The sequence below is a fragment of the Uloborus diversus genome, chromosome 8 (assembly GCF_026930045.1).
Source record: "Uloborus diversus isolate 005 chromosome 8, Udiv.v.3.1, whole genome shotgun sequence".
Lineage (NCBI taxonomy): Eukaryota > Metazoa > Arthropoda > Arachnida > Araneae > Uloboridae > Uloborus > Uloborus diversus.
Window position 1 is genome coordinate 102,152,785 of NC_072738.1, and position 25,950 is coordinate 102,178,734.

General features: G+C 33.4%; 1 protein-coding gene across 1 annotated transcript in view; it reads right to left on the minus strand.

Moving 5' to 3' along the window:
- The window catches only part of LOC129228277 (NAD kinase-like), a 137,905-nt gene extending 120,225 nt beyond the window's left edge, over positions 1 to 17,680 (minus strand). Inside the window, exons 1-2 of the mRNA XM_054862946.1 lie at positions 17,459 to 17,680; positions 9,424 to 9,543 (exon numbers count right to left, since the gene is read on the minus strand). Coding sequence (XP_054718921.1) covers positions 9,424 to 9,530 — 107 coding nt within the window. The 5' untranslated portion in view covers positions 9,531 to 9,543; positions 17,459 to 17,680. The remainder of the gene's footprint in view (positions 1 to 9,423; positions 9,544 to 17,458) is intronic.
- Between the last annotated feature and the right edge of the window lie 8,270 nt (positions 17,681 to 25,950).

Consider the following 25,950-nt stretch of genomic DNA (forward strand, 5'->3'; position numbering starts at 1 on the left):
GCAGTCATTAAGAACTTTTCTCTGTCATTCTTTACAGAGCATTAACGCATCCATGACCACTTGCGTCATTTCCATGATAGAATTTTTCCTTCACTAACAAATCAGACAGATCATTTCTATTGTCTAGGAATGGCTCAAATTTTTCAATGTGAACGTTTTTGGTTGTGTGTCATTGATGTCGGTACCCTCGTTGGTTTTGATCGCCTTTGTCACTCCTAAAAGCTCTTCTTCCAGTGAGTTCTGAACTGTATGAGTTTAATAACCTTACTTCTGGAAAGAGCTCTGGAACCAATCGCATAAAATGTCTCCATTGGCCCAAGCTCGATTATTAGCTCGCCAAAATGCAGTTTATTACGTGCAATCTGCAATATTTAGGAGTTTGGATTTTGGAGAGGGGAAATTTTATCTGTTTGCTTTGATTGCCGCATCCGCGTAAAATAAAAAAAAAAAGGTGTCAAATCTTAAACCGTGTATAATTGAAACCGCGTAAAATGAAGCCGCGTAAAACGAGGGTCTACTCCTTAGATACAATTTATATCTTCGAAGAAAATAATAGATACCAAATTCACTAGTCGTAAAAACGCATTTTATAGTCTAGCTTCGGTGACATCAGAGAAAGGACGGAGGAGGAAAAATCAGGGGAGGGGGATTGTTCCCAGAAAATTATTGAAATTGGCGAACCAAAAATAGTTTTAGTAATCTTTGGTTGTGTTTGGTTGCAAGGAAAAAAGAGTCGGGTATATTCAAAGTGCATGGAGAAATTTTCGAAATTGACGTCAAATATCACTGTTTTAGGAACTTTTTCGAGACTTCAGGGGATAAGTAATGTTGGAGTTCTCTTCTAAATTCTTTCAAAATTGAAATCAATTCGAAGCTTTATTTGTAACCGTAGCTTAGGAAAAATCGGCACTCTTCCCGAAAATTTTCCGAAACAGAAAGTTTTCAACATGCAGTTTTGTGCTATCTTTGTTGACGTTGCTAGAGGGAGAATTTGAAAGTTTTCGAAATTGAAGTTTAAAACGCAAATTTAGGCTGTCTTTGGTGGCGGTAGGATCTGGCGGCTTTCCTCCGGTAATTTCTCGGCACTATTGTTTCAAAAACCTATTTTTGGCTACATTTGAAAACGATAGGGGAACGTGAAAATATTCCGAACCAAAATATTTTTCGGAACTAAAATCTATTTTAGGCTATTTTTGGGAAGGAAGGGTTTTGGAGCTCCCAAGAGGATATTTCTAAAAGCGTAATTTTAGGCTATCTTTGGTAACATTAACAAAACTGGGAAGCTTCGGCGGATCTTTGGATATTTTTCGATATTAATATCTGAAAAACAAAACTATAGATTTTTGTCCACCTCACTTCAACGATTGATGGGTATATGCCCTAGCGCCTAGAAAAGTTACATAAGCCAGGCAGTTCTCCTCCATAGTTTTTTAGAAATTGAAATCCCAAAATCGTATTTAAGGCATTGTCTGATAACAATGGAACAAAAAGCGGGCGGAGGTTCAATGTGCCCTCACGAACTGTTTTTTGAAACTGAAGTCAATTTCAAACTGAGGGGGTGGGATAAGGAGCCTCTCTAAAGACGCTAATTGAGACTATCTTTTGTAGTAATGTTTGGGAATAGATTTCGGGGCCCTCCACCACAAAAATTTCGAAAAAGAAATATGAAAAACTTCCTTAAGCAATTTTTGATGACATTAAGAAGGGCTGCCCTCTGAAAACCCATTTTGGATTTTAAAATCAACATTTTCAGGCTATGTTTGATTAAGTTAAGTTGGAAGGGGTGAATTAGAGATTTAATTGGGTCCTTAAGATCGGTTGGTTCAAACAGCTAAATTTCCCGAAACTAAAGTCCTAAAAACGCCATTTTAAGCCTTCTTTAGTCTCATCAAAGAGGTCATGGCATCCTTTTAAATCTTCGTTTTGGAGCCACATTTAAATTTACTACCCGTTTTCTCGAATCCCATACACCAATTTTTTCGCACTACAAAGTCAATTCCGAATTAGCAATCAAATATCCATTGTGTCTTAACAAAGCTCGTATGGAGTGGGAAAGAATTTGCTCAAAAATGATGCGCTTGATGAAAACACGTGCTGTTGTTCCACATCAGTTGGTTTTACTGAGACTAAATCATTGTGGACATTTAGTAAAAGATCCTCATCAACTTAAAATCTTCTGAAATAGATTTTTTCTTTTCTTATGCTGATAGGTTTTTTCTCAAGAACTGCAATTTTTTGACAAAAATGATGCCTATTGGATATGTATTATGCTGTATCCAATTTAACTTGCATTGAGAATACCTTGTTCCTTCGTTAATGTTGGTTGTTGTATCAGTGCATTTGATTCATTACCGCAATGGGTGAATGTTGGTTGGTAACACCGAGTAGCAATCTCAGTGAAACTTTTTGGATAACTTCGCTAATTTTACCTCTCACTTTCAAGAGACATTTAAAAACTTGAGCAGTTTCACTTACTACACTGTCAAGCAAGTTAATCCTGTGTTTTATCCACGTTTCTGTCGCTTCTTTTAGACTCGTGCCGAATATATAAAAAAAAATGTCAGGCTTTTTATTGCTTTCTTCTTTTAAGTTACAGAAGTGCTCCAACATTGCATTCTGGCGACTCCAGCGGGTTTTGCAATCTGTAATAGCCTTTTTTTAAATTTTTTTTATAGCGTAATTTTCTGAATGTTTAAAGTTTAGAGATGGTTTTTGAAAATATTTATAAATTTTACGCTTATTCAAAGCTTCTGAACTTATGAAAACTGAGACCTCGAATAAGAATTTCAATTCCATCTCAAAAAAATATATATAAATTTGGATTTTTGGCATCTTGAATTCAAATTATGTTTTTCGCAATCACGAGCGTGTGTGTGTATGAATGCGCGTATGTGTTTGTGTAGGCGCATGTGCGTGTGTGTTTGTGTAGGCGCATGTGTGTGGGTGCGTGCGTGTGTGTGTATGCATGTGTGTGCAGGTTGTGTATACAGTGTTGTGTGTGTACGCGCGTATGTGTATAAGCGTTCGTGTGTGTGTATATGTGCTTATGTCTGTGCGCAGGCATGAGTGTGTGTATGTTTGTGTAGGCGTGTGTGTGTGTGCGTGTGTGTAGGATATGGACGCAACCTGGAGACGGTTTTCGCAAGAGAAGCAACATCGTGAGGCCGGTCGACGCGACGCACAGTGGAGTATTTGACAGAAAATCCTGGCCAAAACTAGTTTGAAATTTTCACTCTTCTGAAGGCGACACCCTTGTGTGCGTTTGTGCGCTGTACGGCGAAGCTATCCCACTTATAGACACGAAACTTGGTATACAAGTTGTCTGAAATGTCTGATGTTACAATTGGAGGTCACTTTTTCGACTTTTTTCAATTATTCAATCAATGTAAACTAAAATTCTTGCATCCAATATTCTAATAATGTTATGGCTCTGAAACTTTTTAAGGAAGTAATATAAACACCTTACCTTCATTTACAGCGAAAACGGTGAAGTTATGTTCTTTCACTGATTTATAATGAATTTATTTTCAATGAGTTGAAATAAAAATTTTCAATTATTTTCACTCGATCCGAAATGGAAGCCACGGTTGGCTCTTTGCCAATAATGCTTAGACAAGTGATAAGTAAACATGTTCGATGCGAATGGCTGTTTTCCTTTGAAGATATGTAATTAAGTGCACTGTTCGAGGGGGGAAAAAAGCAAAAAACGGTTAAAAAAATCCTAGTATTCTGTACAAAACACTAATTTGAAACCAAAAATATAATCAATTTTATTCTTTTCGTTTGGTTTCAATCATTAAAACCCTGAGTTAATCATGCACAAAAAGAATTAAAGACAAGGGTTTCGCGGTTACAAAGAACCTTTTTTCTATTGAAAAAAAGAAATAAATAAATGAACTAGGATAGTATTACTGTGAAAACACTCGAAAATGGATATTCAAAAGCTCTTTGTTTTTGAATTGTATATATTGTACTCGTACCTTGGGTCGATCCTAAGTTTTACATGGCGTGATGTGTCTCGCTAAAAATTGTACGAACAAACTTGGAACTAAAATTTTATATAACTTTAATTTCACAGTGAGTAGGTAAAATGTCTTAAATATGGATAGCTCACTAGCGTAGGTTAGGAGACAATTACAATTGTCTCCTAACGCTAGCAAGTGGGGGGGATTTTCCCCCTTTTGCTACGTATGAGGGGGAAAAGACCCCCTCCCCCGGCACATTATTTGCAGCAATGATCTGAAAAAATATAAATATTTATTTTATCTAAAATCTATCTCAATTTTAAGGAAGAGCAAATTTTCTTAGCGAGATCACAAAATAATTTAACTTATTAACGTACATGAGAAAATTAACATAACTGAACGCAAACACATGTTTTAGGGGTGCAATGAATCTCTTAGCGATGCATAAAGGTAAGCGTTTCGAAATTAATTGGATGATTCTCATTCTATAACTTTCATCTTTACACATTGATGAAGCGGTTTCTCGTAACCATGAAACTCGTGTCTGAAATTTTATTGTTGTTTGTGCGCTCAAATATGTCGATCTTTTCATTCAGTAGTACTTATGGTAACTTTTTTACAAATTTATTAAATCTTTGTAGGTAAATTCAGTTTAAAATCATGACTTGTCACAAAAAGATCGGATTATGCACTTTTTTAAAAAAAAAAATCATTTAAAAAAAAGGGCAGTTGTAGGCGGAAGATTTTTTTGCTGAAATTGGCACTAGAGACTTTGCCAAATACGATGCAACTTTCAAAACAGCCCGACCAAGCCCGACACCCATTTAAAAAGCTTTCTCTAGTTATAAATTAAGGCGAAAAGCCTTTAAAAATCTCACGTACCAAGTTTTCTTTATTTTTTTTCACAAAAAGAAAATTAAAATATTTACTTTGATTTATAATTAGCAATAAGCCCTGTTATTTCTTTATACCGTAAAATTGGTTTGGTTCAATTCCATTCATTTAGAAAGCCACAAAAAATTCTACATTGAAACGTAATAATTAAGCTGAAACGTAACAAAAAAGCGCAAATTCTTATAGAAATCTCATCTTTCACCGAGGCTATGAGCAATTGTATGTGACTCAAGTTTCCAAAAAATAAATAAATAAATAAATGAACTAGTATATTATTACTGTGAAAACACTCGAAAATGGATATTCAAAAGCTCTTTGTTTTTGAATTGTATATATTGTACTCGTACCTTGGGTCGATCCTAAGTTTTACATGGCGTGATGTGTCTCGCTAAAAATTGTACGAACAAACTTGGAACTAAAATTTTATATAACTTTAATTTCACAGTGAGTAGGTAAAATGTCTTAAATATGGATAGCTCACTAGCGTAGGTTAGGAGACAATTACAATTGTCTCCTAACGCTAGCAAGTGGGGGGGATTTTCCCCTTTTGCTACGTATGAGGGGGAAAAGACCCCCTCCCCCGGCACATTATTTGCAGCAATGATCTGAAAAAATATAAATATTTATTTTATCTAAAATCTATCTCAATTTTAAGGAAGAGCAAATTTTCTTAGCGAGATCACAAAATAATTTAACTTATTAACGTACATGAGAAAATTAACATAACTGAACGCAAACACATGTTTTAGGGGTGCAATGAATCTCTTTAGCGATGCATAAAGGTAAGCGTTTCGAAATTAATTGGATGATTCTCATTCTATAACTTTCATCTTTACACATTGATGAAGCGGTTTCTCGTAACCATGAAACTCGTGTCTGAAATTTTATTGTTGTTTGTGCGCTCAAATATGTCGATCTTTTCATTCAGTAGTACTTATGGTAACTTTTTTACAAATTTATTAAATCTTTGTAGGTAAATTCAGTTTAAAATCATGACTTGTCACAAAAAGATCGGATTATGCACTTTAAAAAAAAAAAAATCATTTAAAAAAAAGGGCAGTTGTAGGCGGAAGATTTTTTTGCTGAAATTGGCACTAGAGACTTTGCCAAATACGATGCAACTTTCAAAACAGCCCGACCAAGCCCGACACCCATTTAAAAAGCTTTCTCTAGTTATAAATTAAGGCGAAAAGCCTTTAAAAATCTCACGTACCAAGTTTTCTTTATTTTTTTTCACAAAAAGAAAATTAAAATATTTACTTTGATTTATAATTAGCAATAAGCCCTGTTATTTCTTTATACCGTAAAATTGGTTTGGTTCAATTCCATTCATTTAGAAAGCCACAAAAAATTCTACATTGAAACGTAATAATTAAGCTGAAACGTAACAAAAAAGCGCAAATTCTTATAGAAATCTCATCTTTCACCGAGGCTATGAGCAATTGTATGTGACTCAAGTTTCCAAAAAATAAATAAATAAATAAATGAACTAGTATATTATTACTGTGAAAACACTCGAAAATGGATATTCAAAAGCTCTTTGTTTTTGAATTGTATATATTGTACTCGTACCTTGGGTCGATCCTAAGTTTTACATGGCGTGATGTGTCTCGCTAAAAATTGTACGAACAAACTTGGAACTAAAATTTTATATAACTTTAATTTCACAGTGAGTAGGTAAAATGTCTTAAATATGGATAGGCTCACTAGCGTAGGTTAGGAGACAATTACAATTGTCTCCTAACGCTAGCAAGTGGGGGGGATTTTCCCCTTTTGCTACGTATGAGGGGGAAAAGACCCCCTCCCCCGGCACATTATTTGCAGCAATGATCTGAAAAAATATAAATATTTATTTTATCTAAAATCTATCTCAATTTTAAGGAAGAGCAAATTTTCTTAGCGAGATCACAAAATAATTTAACTTATTAACGTACATGAGAAAATTAACATAACTGAACGCAAACACATGTTTTAGGGGTGCAATGAATCTCTTTAGCGATGCATAAAGGTAAGCGTTTCGAAATTAATTGGATGATTCTCATTCTATAACTTTCATCTTTACACATTGATGAAGCGGTTTCTCGTAACCATGAAACTCGTGTCTGAAATTTTATTGTTGTTTGTGCGCTCAAATATGTCGATCTTTTCATTCAGTAGTACTTATGGTAACTTTTTTACAAATTTATTAAATCTTTGTAGGTAAATTCAGTTTAAAATCATGACTTGTCACAAAAAGATCGGATTATGCACTTTAAAAAAAAAAAATCATTTAAAAAAAAGGGCAGTTGTAGGCGGAAGATTTTTTTGCTGAAATTGGCACTAGAGACTTTGCCAAATACGATGCAACTTTCAAAACAGCCCGACCAAGCCCGACACCCATTTAAAAAGCTTTCTCTAGTTATAAATTAAGGCGAAAAGCCTTTAAAAATCTCACGTACCAAGTTTTCTTTATTTTTTTTCACAAAAAGAAAATTAAAATATTTACTTTGATTTATAATTAGCAATAAGCCCTGTTATTTCTTTATACCGTAAAATTGGTTTGGTTCAATTCCATTCATTTAGAAAGCCACAAAAAATTCTACATTGAAACGTAATAATTAAGCTGAAACGTAACAAAAAAGCGCAAATTCTTATAGAAATCTCATCTTTCACCGAGGCTATGAGCAATTGTATGTGACTCAAGTTTCCAAAACAGGTGCCGATCGATGCACCAGTTAGTCAACTATCATGGAATAAATTTTCATAAAAATCGGGTAAATTTTTAATTTTGGACTTTTGGCCAGGATTTTCAGTCAAATACTCCACTGTGCGACGGTGGTGCGGGCAGATGGAGGTGGTGGGAAAATAAAATCATAGGAATTCAAAACAGTCAAATGAGAACAATAAGCAATCGTGATTGCTCAAAAAAAAAAAATAAACTATTTTTATTGTCTTCGTAAATGGTAAATCCACCATTTGTCATATGACACACAAAGATATCCGAGGAAGGCGATTGCTTGTAAAAATATTCGTCTTATGAGAGGCAAAAGTTGGAAATCTTTTACATGGGGAAAGAAATGCGGGATTTTGCTCTCAATCCCGTGGGATTAATCCCGCTAAATATCATGCGGGATCCCGCGGGAATCGGGATCGGGATTTTGGGATTAGAAACCCTAGTACATACGCTCAGTTTTAAATTATGTAAGATTTAGTTTTTACAGGGAGCTATCTACCTATGGGTCAACTTTTATCGGAATCCTTGAATTGCTTTTTCCACAAATGGTATGATACCATATCAATTACGCTGAAAGCGAGAACCATTCAATAACACCTCTAATGAGAAGAAATTGTGACAAAAAAAAAAAAAACTCATCCGTATCATTTACAACCGATATCCGTCGGTATACCAAAAAAAAAAAAGTTATTTCCTTGAATAAGATGTTGTACAGTTTTCTTAAGTTCAACCGGCGCTTTAAGCATTCAGTTTCTTACGATAGAAGTCGTGCTTAACGAGAAAAAATAGCCGGTTGCGCCACTATTTTCAGGATGACTGGCAACAAAAACCGATCAGCACCATTTCCTACCGAGGTTATTAGTGTACCTTGTACTTCGGTTCTCGCATCACTTTTTGAGACGCAGCAATCACGTATCAAGCTGTGCCACTCATACAGCAATTTTGTCAAAAACTAATCAGCACTAGTTCTTATCATGATCCATTTGTGTGCCAAGGTTCGATAGAATCCTTACATTAACTTTTTCTTTCTCTTTTTTTTTTTTTTTTTTTTTTTTTTTTGAATGAGAGAATCCACAAAATATGTTCACCTAAATACGAATAAACCGGGGCTGCGGATTCTACGGTGTCGGAAGAAAAATTACCAACTCCAACTCAGGGAATTTTAGAGCTTTCGCAGCCATGACAGATTGCAGAATCTGAGGAAGAATGGCCGACTCCGACTCTTGGAATTTTAAAGCCTTCGACTCCGACTCTTTTACCCAAAAGTAAGTACTGTACACCTCTGGCAAGTTGAGCTCCGCTGCCCGACCGATTCAACGATTCCATTTGTTGAAATAGGGATGAGGAAAAACGGTTTAAGAACTTGCTGATTTAGTTTGCAGTGTTATTGCCCATTTGGTGAACAATATAATTCAGAAAATAAGATGCAAGCAGTACAGGATTTTCTCGCCAATTAAAGGGTTGCAGTGGTATAGCCCAACTTTGCGCCTAACAATTCCTTTTCTTACTGATTGCTCTCCCTTGAAAGAAATGGAATTGCTCACGGCCATAGCTCAACTTCTCAGAGGTGGACAGTACGACTCCGACTACACAACCCTGGAATAAACAGACACACGTCACGTGATCAAAATGTTATCAGTTCCTCTTAACGCGATAAAAAGCATTAAAATTCTGAAGTCAAAAATCTCCATGGATCTTATGAAGCGTTGTAGCTGCAAAAGTAGGTTCGTCACTGATTATTAAAATCCTTACATGAAAAAATATTTATGGCTACCGTGAAAATATAATTCTCTATACAACGTACCCAATGAATATGAACAATGTGCTAAAAAATAGTTCAATTCGCCTCACCTGAACGGTTTCATTCTCGCTTTGAACATTGATGTCTGGGATTTTTTGCCGTCTCCTGATTCCAAATTATTGTTAGCGTGGTTGTTGTCGTCCTTAATTGTTTCCATGTTGCTTTTTCGTCTGAAAACAAAAGGTAAAATAGTTAAGTTTTATCAATACCTGAAAGTCATCGTTACTTATCGGTTCATTCCATAATGACTAACGTAGCATTCGCAGCTCTGATTTTCTAAATCTTTTTAATTAAAACTTGAAGTAAAAAGAAATCTTTTTTTGGTTCAATATGCGGATTCAAAATGTACAAGGTAACTATTTTTTTATTTCTAACAAGAATTCGTAGCAAAATAATCGCTATTTTTTCAACAAAAAAGGAGTTCTGACTGACGTAACAGTTTTGCAACCCTGAGAACCAATGCTTATGTTACGAGTCAAATGTTTTTGAAAGTTACTCAGACATTTAAAACTGTCTGATATATTCGTCAAAGGTACACAACCCATTATAAAAAAAAATATACTACACATTTATTACAGCTGTTTTTCCCCCCTTACTGGTACTTTTACGAAAGACTGTGTGACTAAACGTAACCATCGAATAACAAGCAATGCATGCCTATAAAAAAAACTTTTTGTAGTTCACCTCTTGCACTTACATCCCTTTTATGCTTTTTAGAAACTTTTTTTTATCTTGCGTTGTGGTTCTTTCTTTGCTTTCTTTCTACATTAGTATACAAAATTGAATGAAAGGATTCAGTTTAATTTACTCAATTTGAATGCGCCAAAAAAAAAAAAAAAAAAAAACTGCTTTTACTAAATGAATAACATAATTTTTGCGCTAACTAAAAATTAAGCATCTCTCTTTTAAAAAGTTAACTTTATACAAGTTGATAGTTTCATCAAATTCTAGTATTCTGCCAATATACTGGCAATCGTCATAAGAAACTCTGTAGTACTTTTCAAGGTTTGCTGATTCATCGAAGGAATAGTGTTGTATAACCTGAATCAAAATGTATTATTTTAAAAAAATGTTCAAACATTTTTGCAGACTGCATTTTAATTCCAGATATCACCGCAAATGTTTAAATCTCTAAATAATCATTCATGAATTTTTTTGTAATATGCTACAGCAGCATTTATTGTCACTGTATCATATAACATTTTCAAATGTTTTCCAACGAGTTGCCATTACTTAATTTCAAAAATTAGTGAAGATATTTTCTAAAACATATAAACGTTCTCCTTTGTTGAGATTGTTTTTCAATTTTCTTAATTCTTTAGCTTGGATTCTCATGTTGAATGCATATTCAGCAGAGTACTCATTTTGCTTTACCCACCCTTCTTTTTGAAAAATAATAATGCTTCTTAAAATTGGAAGTATTCCTTTTTGAAGATCTTTAAAAAAAGCCTCTTTTAAGCAGACAGAAGGTCTCATTGTAACATTACTAGAGGTATTTTTCACCCGAAATATTTTCAAACAATGTAGGATGTCTACTTATTCAAAATTGTTAATGAAAATGTACATTACATTAAATGGAAGAATCTAGGGAGACTTGACCCAATTTCTGGTTTTTATCCCCCCCCCCTTTTTTTAATAGTTAGAAAGAAATAAAAAATGTGCCTTAGTCATTTTGTGCATTATTATGGCTAAAAATATCATAATTCTAAGTAGAAATTGTACAAAAAAATTATATTCATCAAGTCTGCAAATGGGTCAAGTGTCCCTAGAGCTAGGGAGACTTCACCCCCAACACCTAATGAGACATGACCCCCTCATGAATGTAAGAAGACTCATAGATATTGAAATCAAAAACACAGGTTTGATGGTGTTTTTGCTTTAATAAGGGATACTTGAAGTGAATGAATAAATGTTCTTTAGGCGAAGTCTTAAGGTGAAGTTTTAGAGATTTGGTTTAAATTAATCTTATTGCACATCAGCAAAAAAGCAGAAGTCTTATTCAAAACTTTATCAGCTAAGACCTAAACAATATTTTAATTATTTTATTAAGAAACAAATCTTTGGGCTTAAAGATCATTACTTTTTCAAAATCCTTGAATTTCTTGAGAATTTTAAAGTATGAAAATAGTCAATCTGCTGATTTTAAATGTTTTATTTTAACCAGTGGTTGGAAGTAGCGCGCTACAAGTAGCGACGCTACTGTAGTAGCTACATTTTTTAGTAGTTTGTAGTGTAGCGCACTACTTTTTAAAAAAAGTAGAGTAGCGAGTAGTTCGCTACAAAAAAAAGTAGTTTGTAGCGATTTCTGGAAACTACTTTTGAATAAAGTTTCAAAAAAAGAAAAAAAAAACGCATTTTCAAATGAATCTGACTGGTGCAAGTCTTACGCGAGTAAAACTTGCACCAATCAGATTCGTACGAGCTGACCTCTGACATATAATTTTGACGCCATATGTTCTATCTGTTTGACGCCATTAGTTTGTTTAGCACAGAAACTTTCACGTTTTCCCAATACTCGCCTTGAATAGAGCATGGCTTAGAAAGAAAGAAACGATTTTTTTTCCGTTTCATGCAAACTTTGCCCGTTAAGCAAAAAGCTTTCGGTATCAATGCCATTTGCATGTGCAGTCGAACTAATATTTAGTACCCAAGAAGGAATGTGATATAAGCGCTTCCGCTCTGAAAATTTTCGTGTAGCGGGTAAGGAATTCGCTTCAGCTGCAAAATTCGTTTCTCGAGTAAAACTCGCTCTATAGACATTTCGCGTTAGTCGAATTGCCTTGTAGCCCGAGTGCACTGTTGTTAAAAATTGCACATTGAAGTAAAGTAAGTATTTTTAGTCATGTTTTGGATAATTAGTAGTACCATTTGGGATATTTTTCTCATTTCTTTATTTTGTCTTTTTTACTGATTGAGTGTTGATACATTAACAAATTAAAAGTCAATTATTAAATGTTGTGAGCTTTTGAGGTTGTTTGGTAAAATAGAAAAATGCTTTTATTTCATTTTATCAGGGGCGTAAGAAAAGTGATGGTGTCCAGGTCCGGAACCCTAGCTTGAAGCTCAAAAGCAATCAATTTCTATGAAATATAAGTTCCTTTAAAATTAACTCATATAATGAAAATTTAAGTTTTTCTCTTTTGTTTAAAAGATGCATTTCACCATCTAAATCAATTTTATGTATCTGTATGTCTAGTCTATGTAAAATTTAAATCAAATTACGACTGGATTTATCTCAGTTTCAAGTAGCCAAGTTGCACTTCTTGAATGAAATACTATTTACTGTCAGGAAAGGATTAAAAATTTGAAGGTTGAATTCCTTCCACTTTTAAATTCTTTCTTGCAGGAAATATTCGTGCAAATGGTAAAAAATGTTTGGATTGCCGAATCGTTTCAATTGAATCGTTTAAAGGAAAGAAAGAATAAATAATTTATAGCAATATTCCATGTTCAAATGAGCCAATATATCAATCTGAACAATTTTTTAATTTTTTCATTCAATCTCACACGGTGTGTATGTGTATGTTATTTATTTATTTATTTTTTAAAAAGTAGCGAAGTAGCGACTACATTTCAAAAGTAGTTTGTAGTTGCTACATTTTGAAAAAGTAGTTGTAGTTGTAGTTAACTACATTTGTGCTAAAGTAGTTGTAGTTGTAGTTCGCTACAAAAAAAATGTAGTTTTTCCAACTACTGATTTTAACCAAAATGTGGGTCGGTATACTTCCTATTGCTTCCTCCTCGTTTTTTGTCGCAAACTCAGTTTCAAGAACCCACATCTAAACTTTCCTAAAAGCGTGACGTTGATTTGACGATGAGCCGGCCAAAAAAAAAACATCGGTGACAAAAATAATTTCCAATTTTCAATGAAACTAAACGATCTATGATTTGAAAAAAAAAATCATAAAATCATATGCAATGAATCTCACATTAAAAAAAACCACACAAAAACTATACATTAAAATCAGTGGAGCCCAATCTAATGCCCGTAGGTCACATGTAGCCTGCGAAACTTATGAGTGCGGTTCATTGTTTTGCTCAATGTTTCAAATCGAAAACTGCGATTCATCAGATTTGGAGCCAAATATTCAGACATTGGTTTCTGGAAAACATGCGAATTAATAAAATGAGCATCAAGTATTGAGAATAACAATTCCTGCTTTGTAATCTTCTTTCCTTTTCCTTTCCTTTTAATGTATGAATTTGCAGTTGCAAACCGCAAATTCATACGACAATTTGTTGGTTTTCTATGATTTTTTTTTAATGTGTCAAGGACTTTTCGGACACTCTGTAATTTGAAATTTTATACATTCTGAGTCGTAAGCGTCATTTTAAGCGATTGTGCAATAAGAAAAATAGTTTTGTTTTCGCAAATTCTCCATCATTGTTTTCCTTTTATTTAAAACTTATTATACATGGACGATAAATATTATAAAGGAAAGCTATTATGGGAAATGACATAGATCGATTCTATTTACTAAAATACATGCAACAAAATACTGAATATTGTTATGAAAGGCGCCACGAACTTACATACAGTGGCTCCCAAAAGTGTTCGTACACCAAGAACTTTCAATGAAATAGGCCATTATCCATTGGTTAAAATTAATATTTCGGAATAGGTATTTTATTATAAGATCTATGATCTATTCTTAACAAAACTATATGAAAATTTTTAATAAAACATTAAAACAATTTTTAAAAGATCAAAAACCAAAAAGTGCCGGAAGTTTTATGTCACAAAAGTCTTCGTAAACTTTGGAAAAATGTCAAACAATTAGTAAATAATCTAATTTTTTACAAAGTTATTATTTAGTAGAATATCATGCAGTATCAGCAACAGCTTTTAAACGTATGGGAATAGATTTCATTGTTTTTTCTTTCTTTTTTTGTGCAATTTCTGAGTAAGTGTTCAGCTGCATTTCGAGTCTTACTGTTTCTAGTTCGCTTTTCGTTTCAATGGTGTATTTTCGTAATCCAGCTACCAAATATCTCCAAATATGTTCCATTAAGTGGAAATCTGGCGATTGAGGAAATATTTCTAAGCTTAAGGACAATTTTTGAGGCACCAAACGCAAACGCGTGCTTCTTGTCGTTATCTTGATAAAAAACAAAGTTGTTTCCGATTACCAAATTTTGGGCTAATAGTTTAAAATTGTTTTTTAAAATATTTAAATAAACAGAATGATTCATTATTTCATCAAAAAATTCCAAATTTCCAAGTCCTGATGCTGTAATGCACCCTCACACTAGAACACCTTCACGGTCCTGATTAACTGATCCAACTATTTTCCTAAGATTAAATTCCTCATTTTTTCTTCCATTTACAATTATACAATTTAACCTAAAATATTCAATTAATTTTCACCTGTTAGTAAGACGTTGTTCCAAAACGTTTTGAGCTTATTTATTATTGATATTACGACGGAAAGCGTAAGCTTACAGTTTTTCGCACGAACAAGAAAATTTCTGCGGGAAGAGGTCCCATTTGATCCAGTTAATCAGAGAATTTGGCGAACAATTTTAGGTGAAAATTAAACGTAAAATGTTTCATTCAATTCTGCAGAAACTTTTTCAGCACTCAAATGTGTATTTTTCATAATTTTTTTTAACTGTAAACCTCCGATCACGCATTGTTAACTTTGCCAGTTGACCTTTTCTTACCTTGTTTTCGATCCGATTCCTTTCTTTAAAGCATTTTATCAAGCACTTTACTATAGAATGGAATAAATTTACTAATTTTGAGACATTTCAAACCAATTTACCGCTACTGTGGGGAAAAAATTCAACTTTCGAATGGTGTTTGTGGTTCTTTTCGAATACCAGTCATTTTAAAGTAATAAGCACAATATTAAGGAACATGTGATAACTTTTATCAAGGATTTTTTCGAAAATATTTCAGTGTACGATGACTTTTGTAGCGTATTTTTACTCTTTCTCTTCGTTTTTTGACAAATTTCAAAAATAAAATCTGGCAATATTTTGAAAAAAAACTACTGGGTTTTTTTCAGAATGGCATAGGAATGGTGTGAAAAAAAATTGGACTTCATATTCGAATGCAGTTTTGCGTTATTTTGGTTTTACTACAAAATTTCAAGGTGTACGAACACTTTTGGGAGCCACTGTATTTGGGAAGGTGGAAATCCTCAATTTGCCGAATAGAACTCCTAATTTCGCCAAATGGTGATAGTTTTGCCGAATCGTCAGACAAAATTTGCCAAATAAGAAATTTTTTTTGGAAGGTTATAGTGACCTCCCGTGACCTCCCATCGGGGCGCCCCTGATTATTGTAATACGAAATTCAAATAAAATCACATATTGCTTTCAAAAAAAGAAAGAAAAAAAAATCACGAAATTTTTTACTATTTTCCGTGGAAAAGCATTTTTCTATGTCTACAAACATAAACAGTACACTTTACACAAAGAAAAAAAAAATCCGAGAAAATCATTTTTGTTCCGTATTTCATCCAAATTCTAATTCCAAAACTTACTGATTTTAGAACATTTTGTAATAACCGTAATAATACGGTTTCCTTCTACCTGCCAGAAATAAAATCGTCTTCGCTACGGAGGAAAAAAAAAGTACCAAAAAGTATAAATATAACTAAATATAAAACTTCAAAAATAAAATAGTTACCATAATCCTTCTGAAAGAAAGTGCGATTTAGATATAATTGAAAAGTGCAGTCAATCAATGAAACATTTTTGATCATTTCATTATATTGTTTGAAATTGAACAGTCTCTTAAAAATTGTTTTAGACTCGGTTAATACGAACGGTTAAAAATCCACGAATTTGTCCGTATTATCCGTTATTCGTAACATCCGTGAGTGAATGATACTGAGAAAAAGCGAAGAAATGCTTACCTATATTTAAAAAAATATTACAAACACATATTGAAATCTAGCTATTGGTACATTTAGAAAAATATCACTCATTTCTTATAAATGAATGTTTTCAAAAAATACTGAAAAAGGAAGATGATGATCGACAATTGCGGATCAGGTTGTAATGCACAATGGAAAATAACAGTTTTATCTTCGGATGAATTGAAATGTCCATCGGTAAACAAAATGTGCGGGCTTCATTTTCTATGCGAAATTCTTATCATTTTCTTCTCTATGCACAATGGGACTTCTACTAGCTAACAAAATGGTGAATAATTTCTAAAAGAAAATTACGGTATCCAACCACGAATATTTTTAGTAAAGAGGTCACAAATTTTTGTTCGTCTCAGCCGAGACTCTTAATTTAATGTACGTATTTTACGCGAAAATTTTTAATGCAATTAAATAGCAAACCAAACTTAACGAACAAAATGTTCGTTTTAGCCGTGATTTCGTATTAAACGTGATCGTATTAAGAGAGTTCAACTGTATTCTCTATGCGTAAGGTTGCAGAGGCCATGAACCCATCATACGGCGAAACGGCATCGGACTTGCAACAGGACGGAACCAAAGTCGAACGAATTGAGCTTTGCAAATACAGGATAGAAGATCATGTATTGACACACATGAATTTTTCGGTACTTCCTTAAAATATCTAAAATCTTTTTCCAATATCTGCCTTGCAAATCCAGAAATAAAATCAAATTGGTCAGTAATAGAAGATCCAGTTGATGCTTTCGAAATAAACTAACGGGAAAGATCAAACTGATGAAACTCACTTCTTTTCTAGAGAAAAACATCCGATTTCTGCATCCTCTATCCGTCTCGTTTGTGCAGTTAAATCTTTTCAATTCTTATTAAAGGTATAGAATTTTTTTTTTGAAAAATTTTGGTTAAATTTACATCGTTATTAAATAACTTCTAAAATGTACCCGAGAGTGATTTTTTAAACAATTTTTCTGGTACAGGTTTTACCACTAACTTTTAAATTGTATGTGTTATTGCAAAGCTTTAAAAATTAAAAGAAAATAAAGAAAAGTTACTTGATACGCTCGTAGCGGTTTTTTTTTTTTTTTTTTTTTTTTTTTTTTTATTGCGCGGGATTTAAATAATCGTCATTGAAAACATTCTTTAACAGTACAGATCAAGGAAAGAATAATCAATATGTAAAATTAACACAAATTAATAAAACACTTACTCAATTTGGAACTTCTAAAATAGCGAATATTTCCTCTATTTACATACAGCTGGAAATAAACATCAGGCAAATGTGGTTTAAAATGAAAAATAATTGATACGTATTTCATTCAATCTTTCAACCATTTTATAAACAAATCGGCTGCAATTTCGATTTTTAAAAAATCACACACACAGATAAAACAACTAGACACGCTTCGGGAGCTCGCGACCGATTTTTTAATTTCTCACGACGCTGCTCGTTCCAAAATGCGAATGAATCAACGTCTGCGAAGACGCTACTAGGGGCTTCTTCGGCTACGATGGAATAGCCTGAGGCGGCCAAATAGCTTCCTTTAGAACTCGCCACTATAACTGCCGGTCACTGCACTGTTGCAACAGACGATCACTCCCTTTTAACAACGCCTGGCATATCATTTGTTCCGTTCTTCTTATTTATTCTTGAGTCGACATTTTAGAATAATTTTACTTCCTTTTTGTGGCTGTTATTATCTGGAACAAATTTTCTGACAGACTCTCCCTCCCTCTTGCAACGTCGTCGTTTGCTCTGTTATTGTTACTTATTTTTTGGCTGAAAGTCATTTCAACTTACATGTGTTTGTTGTCATTGTGAGAAAGAATATTCAGATTTTAGCTACAGTATAACCCCGATTTAACGATTGTCAAGGGACTGGAAAAAAGTATCGTTAAATCAAGGATGTCGTTAAACCGAGGAGCTTATACTCAATGCAGTTAAATCCAGACCAGTGAAATGTATCTTTAAATTGAGGAAATCGTTAAATAGGGTATCGTTAAATCGAAGTTATACTGCACGGTATAACCTCGATTTAACGATTGTCAAGGGACTGGAAAAAGTAATCGTTAAATCAATGATATCGTTAAATCGAGGAGAATAGATATTTCAAGCATTCAAATCCGGACCAAAGAAGTATATCATTAAATTGAGGAAATCGTTAAATGGGGTATCGTTGAATCGAAGTTATACTGTATTTAAAAAGCATTGTAACATTATTTCTTTTTTTCCTCCCCAATTTTTCTCCCTAAGCAAATTTCAATTAGAAAAGAAATTTTCGCTTTAAGAGGCAGTGGATGTTAACAAACTTTTCTTTTTTGTTGACTAAGCAAGGGCTCAGACCTTTGGGCCCAAGGGTTTAGACTCATGGCGCAGACCATTAAAAGAAAATAGATTAAAGATAGATTAGATTAAAATTAGAAATGATTAGAAAAGTCATTTCGAACCAGGAAGCTATTTGATAAATAGTATGGATTTATTTTTCAACTTATAAAAAATGCTCATTTTACAGCATCTCGGTGAAATTATATAGGGTTTAATATTTAATTGGCTTGAAATGTTGAAGATATTTCACTTCCATATTCAAAGTAGAAAAGTGCATAATATTTATCTACTTAAAAGTAGATTAATTGACCTTAAAGGATCCTGGGGGGGAAAACATTTAAAAATAAGGTCATGAAAACTTTGTTATAAAACATTGAAAATAGGTGGGGGGGGGGCTTTTCAATTTCTTGGGCCCCCTCAAACAATTATTTCTGTATCCGCTCCTGAAATAGTATGTTTTAATAGATAAAATCAATATGCTGAAGTGCTACATACGCATGATTTTTTACCAGTGTGGAACTATTTTTACAATGCAGAAAAAGTCTTGAACTTACGACACTAAAGCTTGTCAGGTAATGGATTTTCCGGAAATGTTTTATAAATTTCCAACGTACTGTATTTTTAACGCTTAAAAACTCTTCTTTCTATTTAAAAGAGAGTCTTTTGACTGCTTTTAACTTAGAAATGTCGTACCGGAATAAACCATTTAATTGGTGCTAAATTCTTTTTTTTTTTTTAAATCATATTTTTGAGCAATTACGAACTGCTTATTTACCTCATCTGATCGTTTTTGATGTTCCTACGATTTTTTAGATTACCACGATGACGAGAATAAGTATCTAGCTCGTTGGATATTTAATATTTATTTAGAAAGACTAATTTTCGCCGTCATCGTTACAAATCGCCTGCGTTCATTCAAGGCAGGCTTTTTTATCTGCCTGACATCAAGCAGATAAAAAAAAGGTTTTTTTTTTCTTTTGCGTAAAATCACGTTTTATGAGGAAAAACATCTATATGTAGATTAACTTAATTGCAAAACTTCATCAAAATACAAAATTTCTTGATTATTAACTCCCATCATTTGAGATTAAAAAGAAATAAAAATATCACGACGATATACACGGTAAATATAATCTTTATGGTAAGTGTATGGATGAAAATTGACCATAATATAGTTATCTTGATTACCGGTTTCTACCGTTGCTTTTTTTTTCGTGGATATGTTTCGTATTACCTAATCTCGAAAATCACTACAACAGACATAACAGGACTCCTATATTTCCAATTATTCCATTAGTAAAAATAAGAAACACAACGAGTATTTTCCTATAGCAATTTGCGATTGCAAAAAACAATTTGAATTCAAGACGTCAAAACTCAAATGAATGGTAGGAGCTGAATGCTGAATGATAATTTTTTATTTATTATTTATTTATTTGTTTGTTTTAATACTCTTCGCTCCGCATCAGAGAGTCAAAAAATCACTTTTTATTTTTATTCATCATGTTTAAAAAGCCTCGTAATTAAAAAAAAAAAGACGCGGTTTCTTTTTTTTTTTTTTTGTGTTATAAACGCAAGCAGTAACCGTAAATACACCCAAACCTGTTTTTATGAGGTGTGTAGGGACCGCATTAAAAAAATCGCATAAAAAATTGTTCTGAACTTCACGAGTAGCTATAAAAATTGTTTTTGCAACAGAGTTATTATTATTTTTTTAATGCAGTGGATAGGAACCTCATAAAAAAAGTCTCACGTCGAAAATAACCCCAAAAATTACAAAATAACTAGGAATTGCTTATCTTTGAAATAAATCTAAATAACCGAAGCAACCAAAACTATTATCACGTGTAAACCAAGATATGATGAGCTGGTGGTGTATTCAAGAGATGATAGTTTTGCCGAGTAGTCGGGGGTTTTTTGGGAGGTCACAGTGACTTCCCATCGGGGTACCTATGTCGTCACTTGAAGATACTACATCCCATTCGTTTTGAAAATAATTTCGTCAATCGAGTCCCAATCTGATTGAAATTCTCATATATCGCGAAAAAAAAAAAAAAAAAAGACAGCACAAAAACAGGTTTGAGTGTACTGAATCGAAAAACACCTTTTCATGTAAAATGAATTTTTTACAGCTTTTGTTACACTTACTCTGGCGTTGATGAGTCGGTTGAATAAGCTTTATAATAATTACCAAAAAATGACTAATTATAAAAGTGAGTATTAATGTAGTTTACGAACAAATATGAAGACTGACTTTAACGAGCTTTTATTTTTCTTTCTAATAGGGCAGCGATAGAGGCACTGCCTTTTGCAGATCTCGTGAGATCCCCCGGCATAGTATCCACTCTTTCACATATCATCACTATCGGACTATCGGTAGAATGCCGTTGCCACGAGGATTTTGACGCCAAGTTTCCCCATTAGATGGAGGCACCAGGGCTCTATTCGATGCGAAACTGCATTAGGAATTCAAGTTTGCCAAGAGATACTCCATGACAAACGACTACTCGAGGGATCTTTTGCATGCCGCATTATCATGTGACATGGACGCTGTCAATTTTCTGCATCTTTAACACTCCGTCGGGCGCAACTGATCTATTAGGCACACCTCGAATTCTTTAGTTAGCCACGCCTCCTCAATAGCTCATGGAAAAATGTATATTCATTTTCTCAAACTTATGTTACATTCGAAAATCATGAAAAACTGTTTTATTTCCCTTCTTTGGTGTTTGTAGTTGACAATTTTTTCGTAAGAAAATGTAAACATGCGTAGAAAAGATCAGTAGATCAAAGTGTGCTTCCCAGGCTCAATGCGCCCGATCGTGTTCTACAACATATTGCGCCCGACGGAGTGTTAAAATCGACCGACAGGATCCAGGTTTGACCTGCGCCTTTGGGCATGAGACTTGCGTCGTAACCACTACACCACCTTGATAAACTTTGAAAATAATTGAGATTTTCGAGGCTTTCCTGGAAATAAATGATATTATGTTTAATTAATAAAGAATTCCTCATAAATAATCGTTTAATCAAAAATACGAGTTTTTAATGAAAACTTGCCTAATTCATCGTCGTCTCTTATCCTAACTTAAGTGATCTAGTAATCTCATGATTCGTCTTTCTTTTTTAAGTCGTCAATTGAAAAGCTTTTCTAAACCTACACTTGTTTACATCTCTTCTCACGCTTTAGGCATACGAAGGACTTGATGTTTTACAAGAGAACTAGAATCTCATGCTTCAGTTACAAAGGTTAATCATTTAATTCTCCGCATAGCAAAAACTTCAAACTGCTTGCAAATCAGTATCATTAAATCTCACAGACTAATAATACAGATTTGTCTATAAGTCTGTGCAAATTTGTATTATTACTAGTCAATGTTAAACCTAGTAGGATCTTAATCTGGAGGAAACAAAAATGAAACGTGTCATTTCTTGTGCTTCAGTCTCATCGAAGCTTCCACAGGAATAGTTAATGAATAATTTAGGTTTTATGATCCTTGAAGCATCATGAGGGTATGAATAATTCAAGCCTCCCAATCATTACCAGACTTGGCTTCCTGGCGATCTTTTGTCTCAGGTTAATAAGTTTTAATGGGGAAACACTTTTTAGAGACGCATTAGAAATGCATCTTCATCAGGTGTAAAAGTTGGGAATGCATCAATCCTTAGATCTGTTTGTCTCATTCCTTAGTATCTGTTATTCTGTTTTTTACGAGCTGTCTGATGGTTAATCTTGCTATTGTTATAAACTTTGCGTGACTGCAGAAAATCAGGAGCATTTTCTGATGATATCCCTTGTTTTCTCGGGAATATTTTTCTTTGGGAGAAAGAAAATATTTCGGTTGAGGTCATAACGTTGATTAACAATAGATAATGGAGTTTTTTTATTTAATGCTCGTGTTCGCTCAGTGTCCGAAATTCAACTATAAATCATACTGAAAATTTGAGAAAAACATATATATGAATTTTCATGTTTTCAACACTTTTTAATGGAACTTTTAATGGTTTTTAATTGCCGAATCAATCTTTTGGCAGATTTTTAATGTTTTAATGGAACTTTTGAAATGATTATGGCACCAGGATGTTAGTTCAGGGGCGGCAAATAGCGGGCGAGGTGAAAGGGGGCGGTTGCACCCCGAAAATTTTCACTCAGAATAATAAAAAATGGGTAAATTCAATTTAGATAACTTAGCAAATCATTTGCCTATATTTTCAGAAATGAAAAAACTGATGGAGAATAATTGTTTGCCTTAAGAAGTAACATCGTCATATGGGTTAAATATTTCAAAATTATGTATTTTATGTTATGATGGTACACAGTGGCGGATCCAGGGGGGGCTAAGGGGGCTCTATCCCCCCCTCCCCTTGAGGTCCGAACTTACACTAGATAAAATCAAAATTTTCGAGACTTACAATACTGCAATACATTTGCGAATTTAAATATACATTACATTTAAATATAACTACAATACATAGTGGCATATTAATAGATGGGGGGGGGGCTAGGAGACTGTAGCCCTCTCATTCTCTCATTTGGTCAAAACTTAAAACAGATTAAATTGTGATCTGCAATGGAATGGAAAGGCTTGGAGGCAGGCCCGCGGCAAGCCTGATCGGCGCCGTCGTGCAAATGTGTTTTGAGCGCCTTTATGCAGTGGCGTTAAATGGGGGAAAATAAAACTAGCACCTGGAGCAAGGACTGGTGCCTCCCATGAGGGATCCTGTATAGGCAATTTTTCCAAATTGAAGTTCTAAAACGCAAGTGTAGGCAATCTTTGACGACATAAAGGAAAGGAATGGGGTCCGAATCCCTCTCGGAAACTTTTTGGCATTGAAGTTTCAAAAGGGCTGTTTCAGACGATCTTTGGTGATGTTAGGAAGACGCGTTTTGAGGCCTTCCCCTCGGTTATTTTGCAAAACGTAAGTCGTATTGAAAACATTTCAGGTAGGGTTAATGGAAGAGATGCGCTCAGTGACTTTCCTCCGGTAATTTTTCGAAACTGAAGTTAACAAAAAATGGCAATTTTAGACGACTTTCGATCATGTTAGGGAGAGATAGTTTTGAAACTTTGCCTCTAAATTACTACGAATTCGAAATTCAAAAGCGCAATTTTAGAATCATTCTTTCAACGGCAAAGGAAAGGATTAGGTTAGGGGAGACCTCTTTGGACAAATCTCTATATTTTAGAATAGTTTCAGATGAATATGAGGTGGCATATCACCGTCCAAGCATGTATAAATTATATATTGAACAATTTCTGGATCCGTCCATGACTGGGAGTGAAATTTTGCGTACAAATATGATATGGAAAAATATACGTTTGACTTTTAATTTATGAAAAAAAACAATGTGTAAATATTTAATTTTCGATCATTGTACGTTTTAATTTCAGATCTCGAAGTTACTTTGAGTTCAGTAGCTCCTTTGACATGCCAATGCATTTTGGAAAAAGAAAATATTTTAAATATAAAAATTATAACGCAGCTCTAAATATCCCTCTAATCTCTAATTGATGAATGATTAATTAATCTTTTATGTCTGTCAAAAAATCTGAAACTGAAATCCTTTCCTGTAAAACCAATAATTCTGAAATACGAAATAGTTAAAAATGCATTGAATTTAATATCTAAAACAAATGCATCGTCCAAAACTCGTTTTCTAATGTAATACACAAATAGTTAAGGGGGTGTATATTCGGGTAATTATGGTCAAGTCGCTACTTTTTGAAACTAAAACGTTAACCTAAATTGTTGTCTACAATAAGGTTGGTTGGGATTAGTAGGTCACTGGGATAAGTGGGTCACCCCCTTTAAAACTGAAATATGGATAAAGTTTTCAAACTTTTTTACACTGATTATGTTAAATTTCATCACAGTAATTGGTTTTGCATATATTTGGGTTTCTTGGAAAGATTTTTTTAAGACAGAAAACTTAGTCAAAAAAAAAAAAAAAAAAAAGAAGAAAAAAGAAATCTGAAAAATATTTTGTTAGAATTCAAGCAACATTTTTCAAAAAACTGTTTCTAAGTTAGTTTTTATTATTTTTTTATGATTCTAAATTTTTCATGTATAGTTTAACTCAAATTTCATACTGCAACAATAATTTTTCTATGAAATATTATTAATAAGTGTTTAAGAGGAAGGGTCCCACTTACGCCGTAATTTTTTGCTGTAAGGGGTAAGTGAGTCCCCTATAATAATGAGGATTTCAAAATCAAAAGCAACGCTGATTAATTATTTGTATTAGTGAAATACAAGACAACTATGATGACCTCACCTAGTAGGTCTTGATAGTTCAGCTGCAAAAACTGTTGAAGATTGTGATTATGTATTCGCGAAACTTACATCGAAGTAAACTATAAAGTATGATATAGGTATTAATGTTGGAAGTTGATGATACAAATTCAAAAAAAAAAAAAAATGTTGCAAGAACGAATAGAAATGGTGAGTTTTGATTGCCCTGGCGCAGAGGATGTTGGAATTATTATTGAGAATGAAGTCCATATGATGATAGCTCTTTCTTAGCACCTTTAAACAGACGCAGCCATTTTGTGTTTCCAATTTCTTTTTCAGTTTATAGTTTTGGCTAATTTACCGAAATTGACCTTAATCAATTGCATTACGTTTATTCAACATACTTTTATATGTTAAAAGTAAAATATGTACCTATAGGTTTTCAATAAATTTCACAAATGTAATTGTTTTGTTTTTTTGTTTAAAAAATTCTGTCATACAGATTTAAAAAACAGTAAATATCTCATAAATACGTGTAGATGCTTTCACAAAAAAAAATAATTCACACTAAAAATTTACATACTTTGTCATGTAAAACTTCCGTACCCCTTTTTTAAAAAAAATGCTTGATTTAAATTTAAATAAAAGGAGGGTGAGCCGCTTACCCCTTATTAAGGGCTAAGTGGGACACTCATCTTCTTCTTATTATTTTTTAAACATAATAGTTAAGAATATTTAAAGCATTATTTTAGGAAATAATAATGGACTTTTGTTCATTAAAGGTCCAAGATAAAATTAGACAATAAGTTTAAATTTTTTTGTTTCAAAACTTTTGTATAAGGTTTCAAAAACGAAGTGTTTTCAAAAGGGGTCCCACTTACCCCAACCAACCCTTTATAAATATTACGCACAAGTAACTAATATCAAAATGGATCTAGCCGTATTGTTTTTATGTATGATAACAGTAGTAATCAGTCAAATGACCACAAACAATAGTTAACTAGTATGTTGTGGCCATCACGAAACTTTCTTCTATATTTTTCCTTTTTCTGATCCCTCCCCATGCTTGACGAGGAAGCAATATTCCTAACAAAAACAAAATGACACATGCAAAAACTTGACGACCATCCCAATGTCTGAAT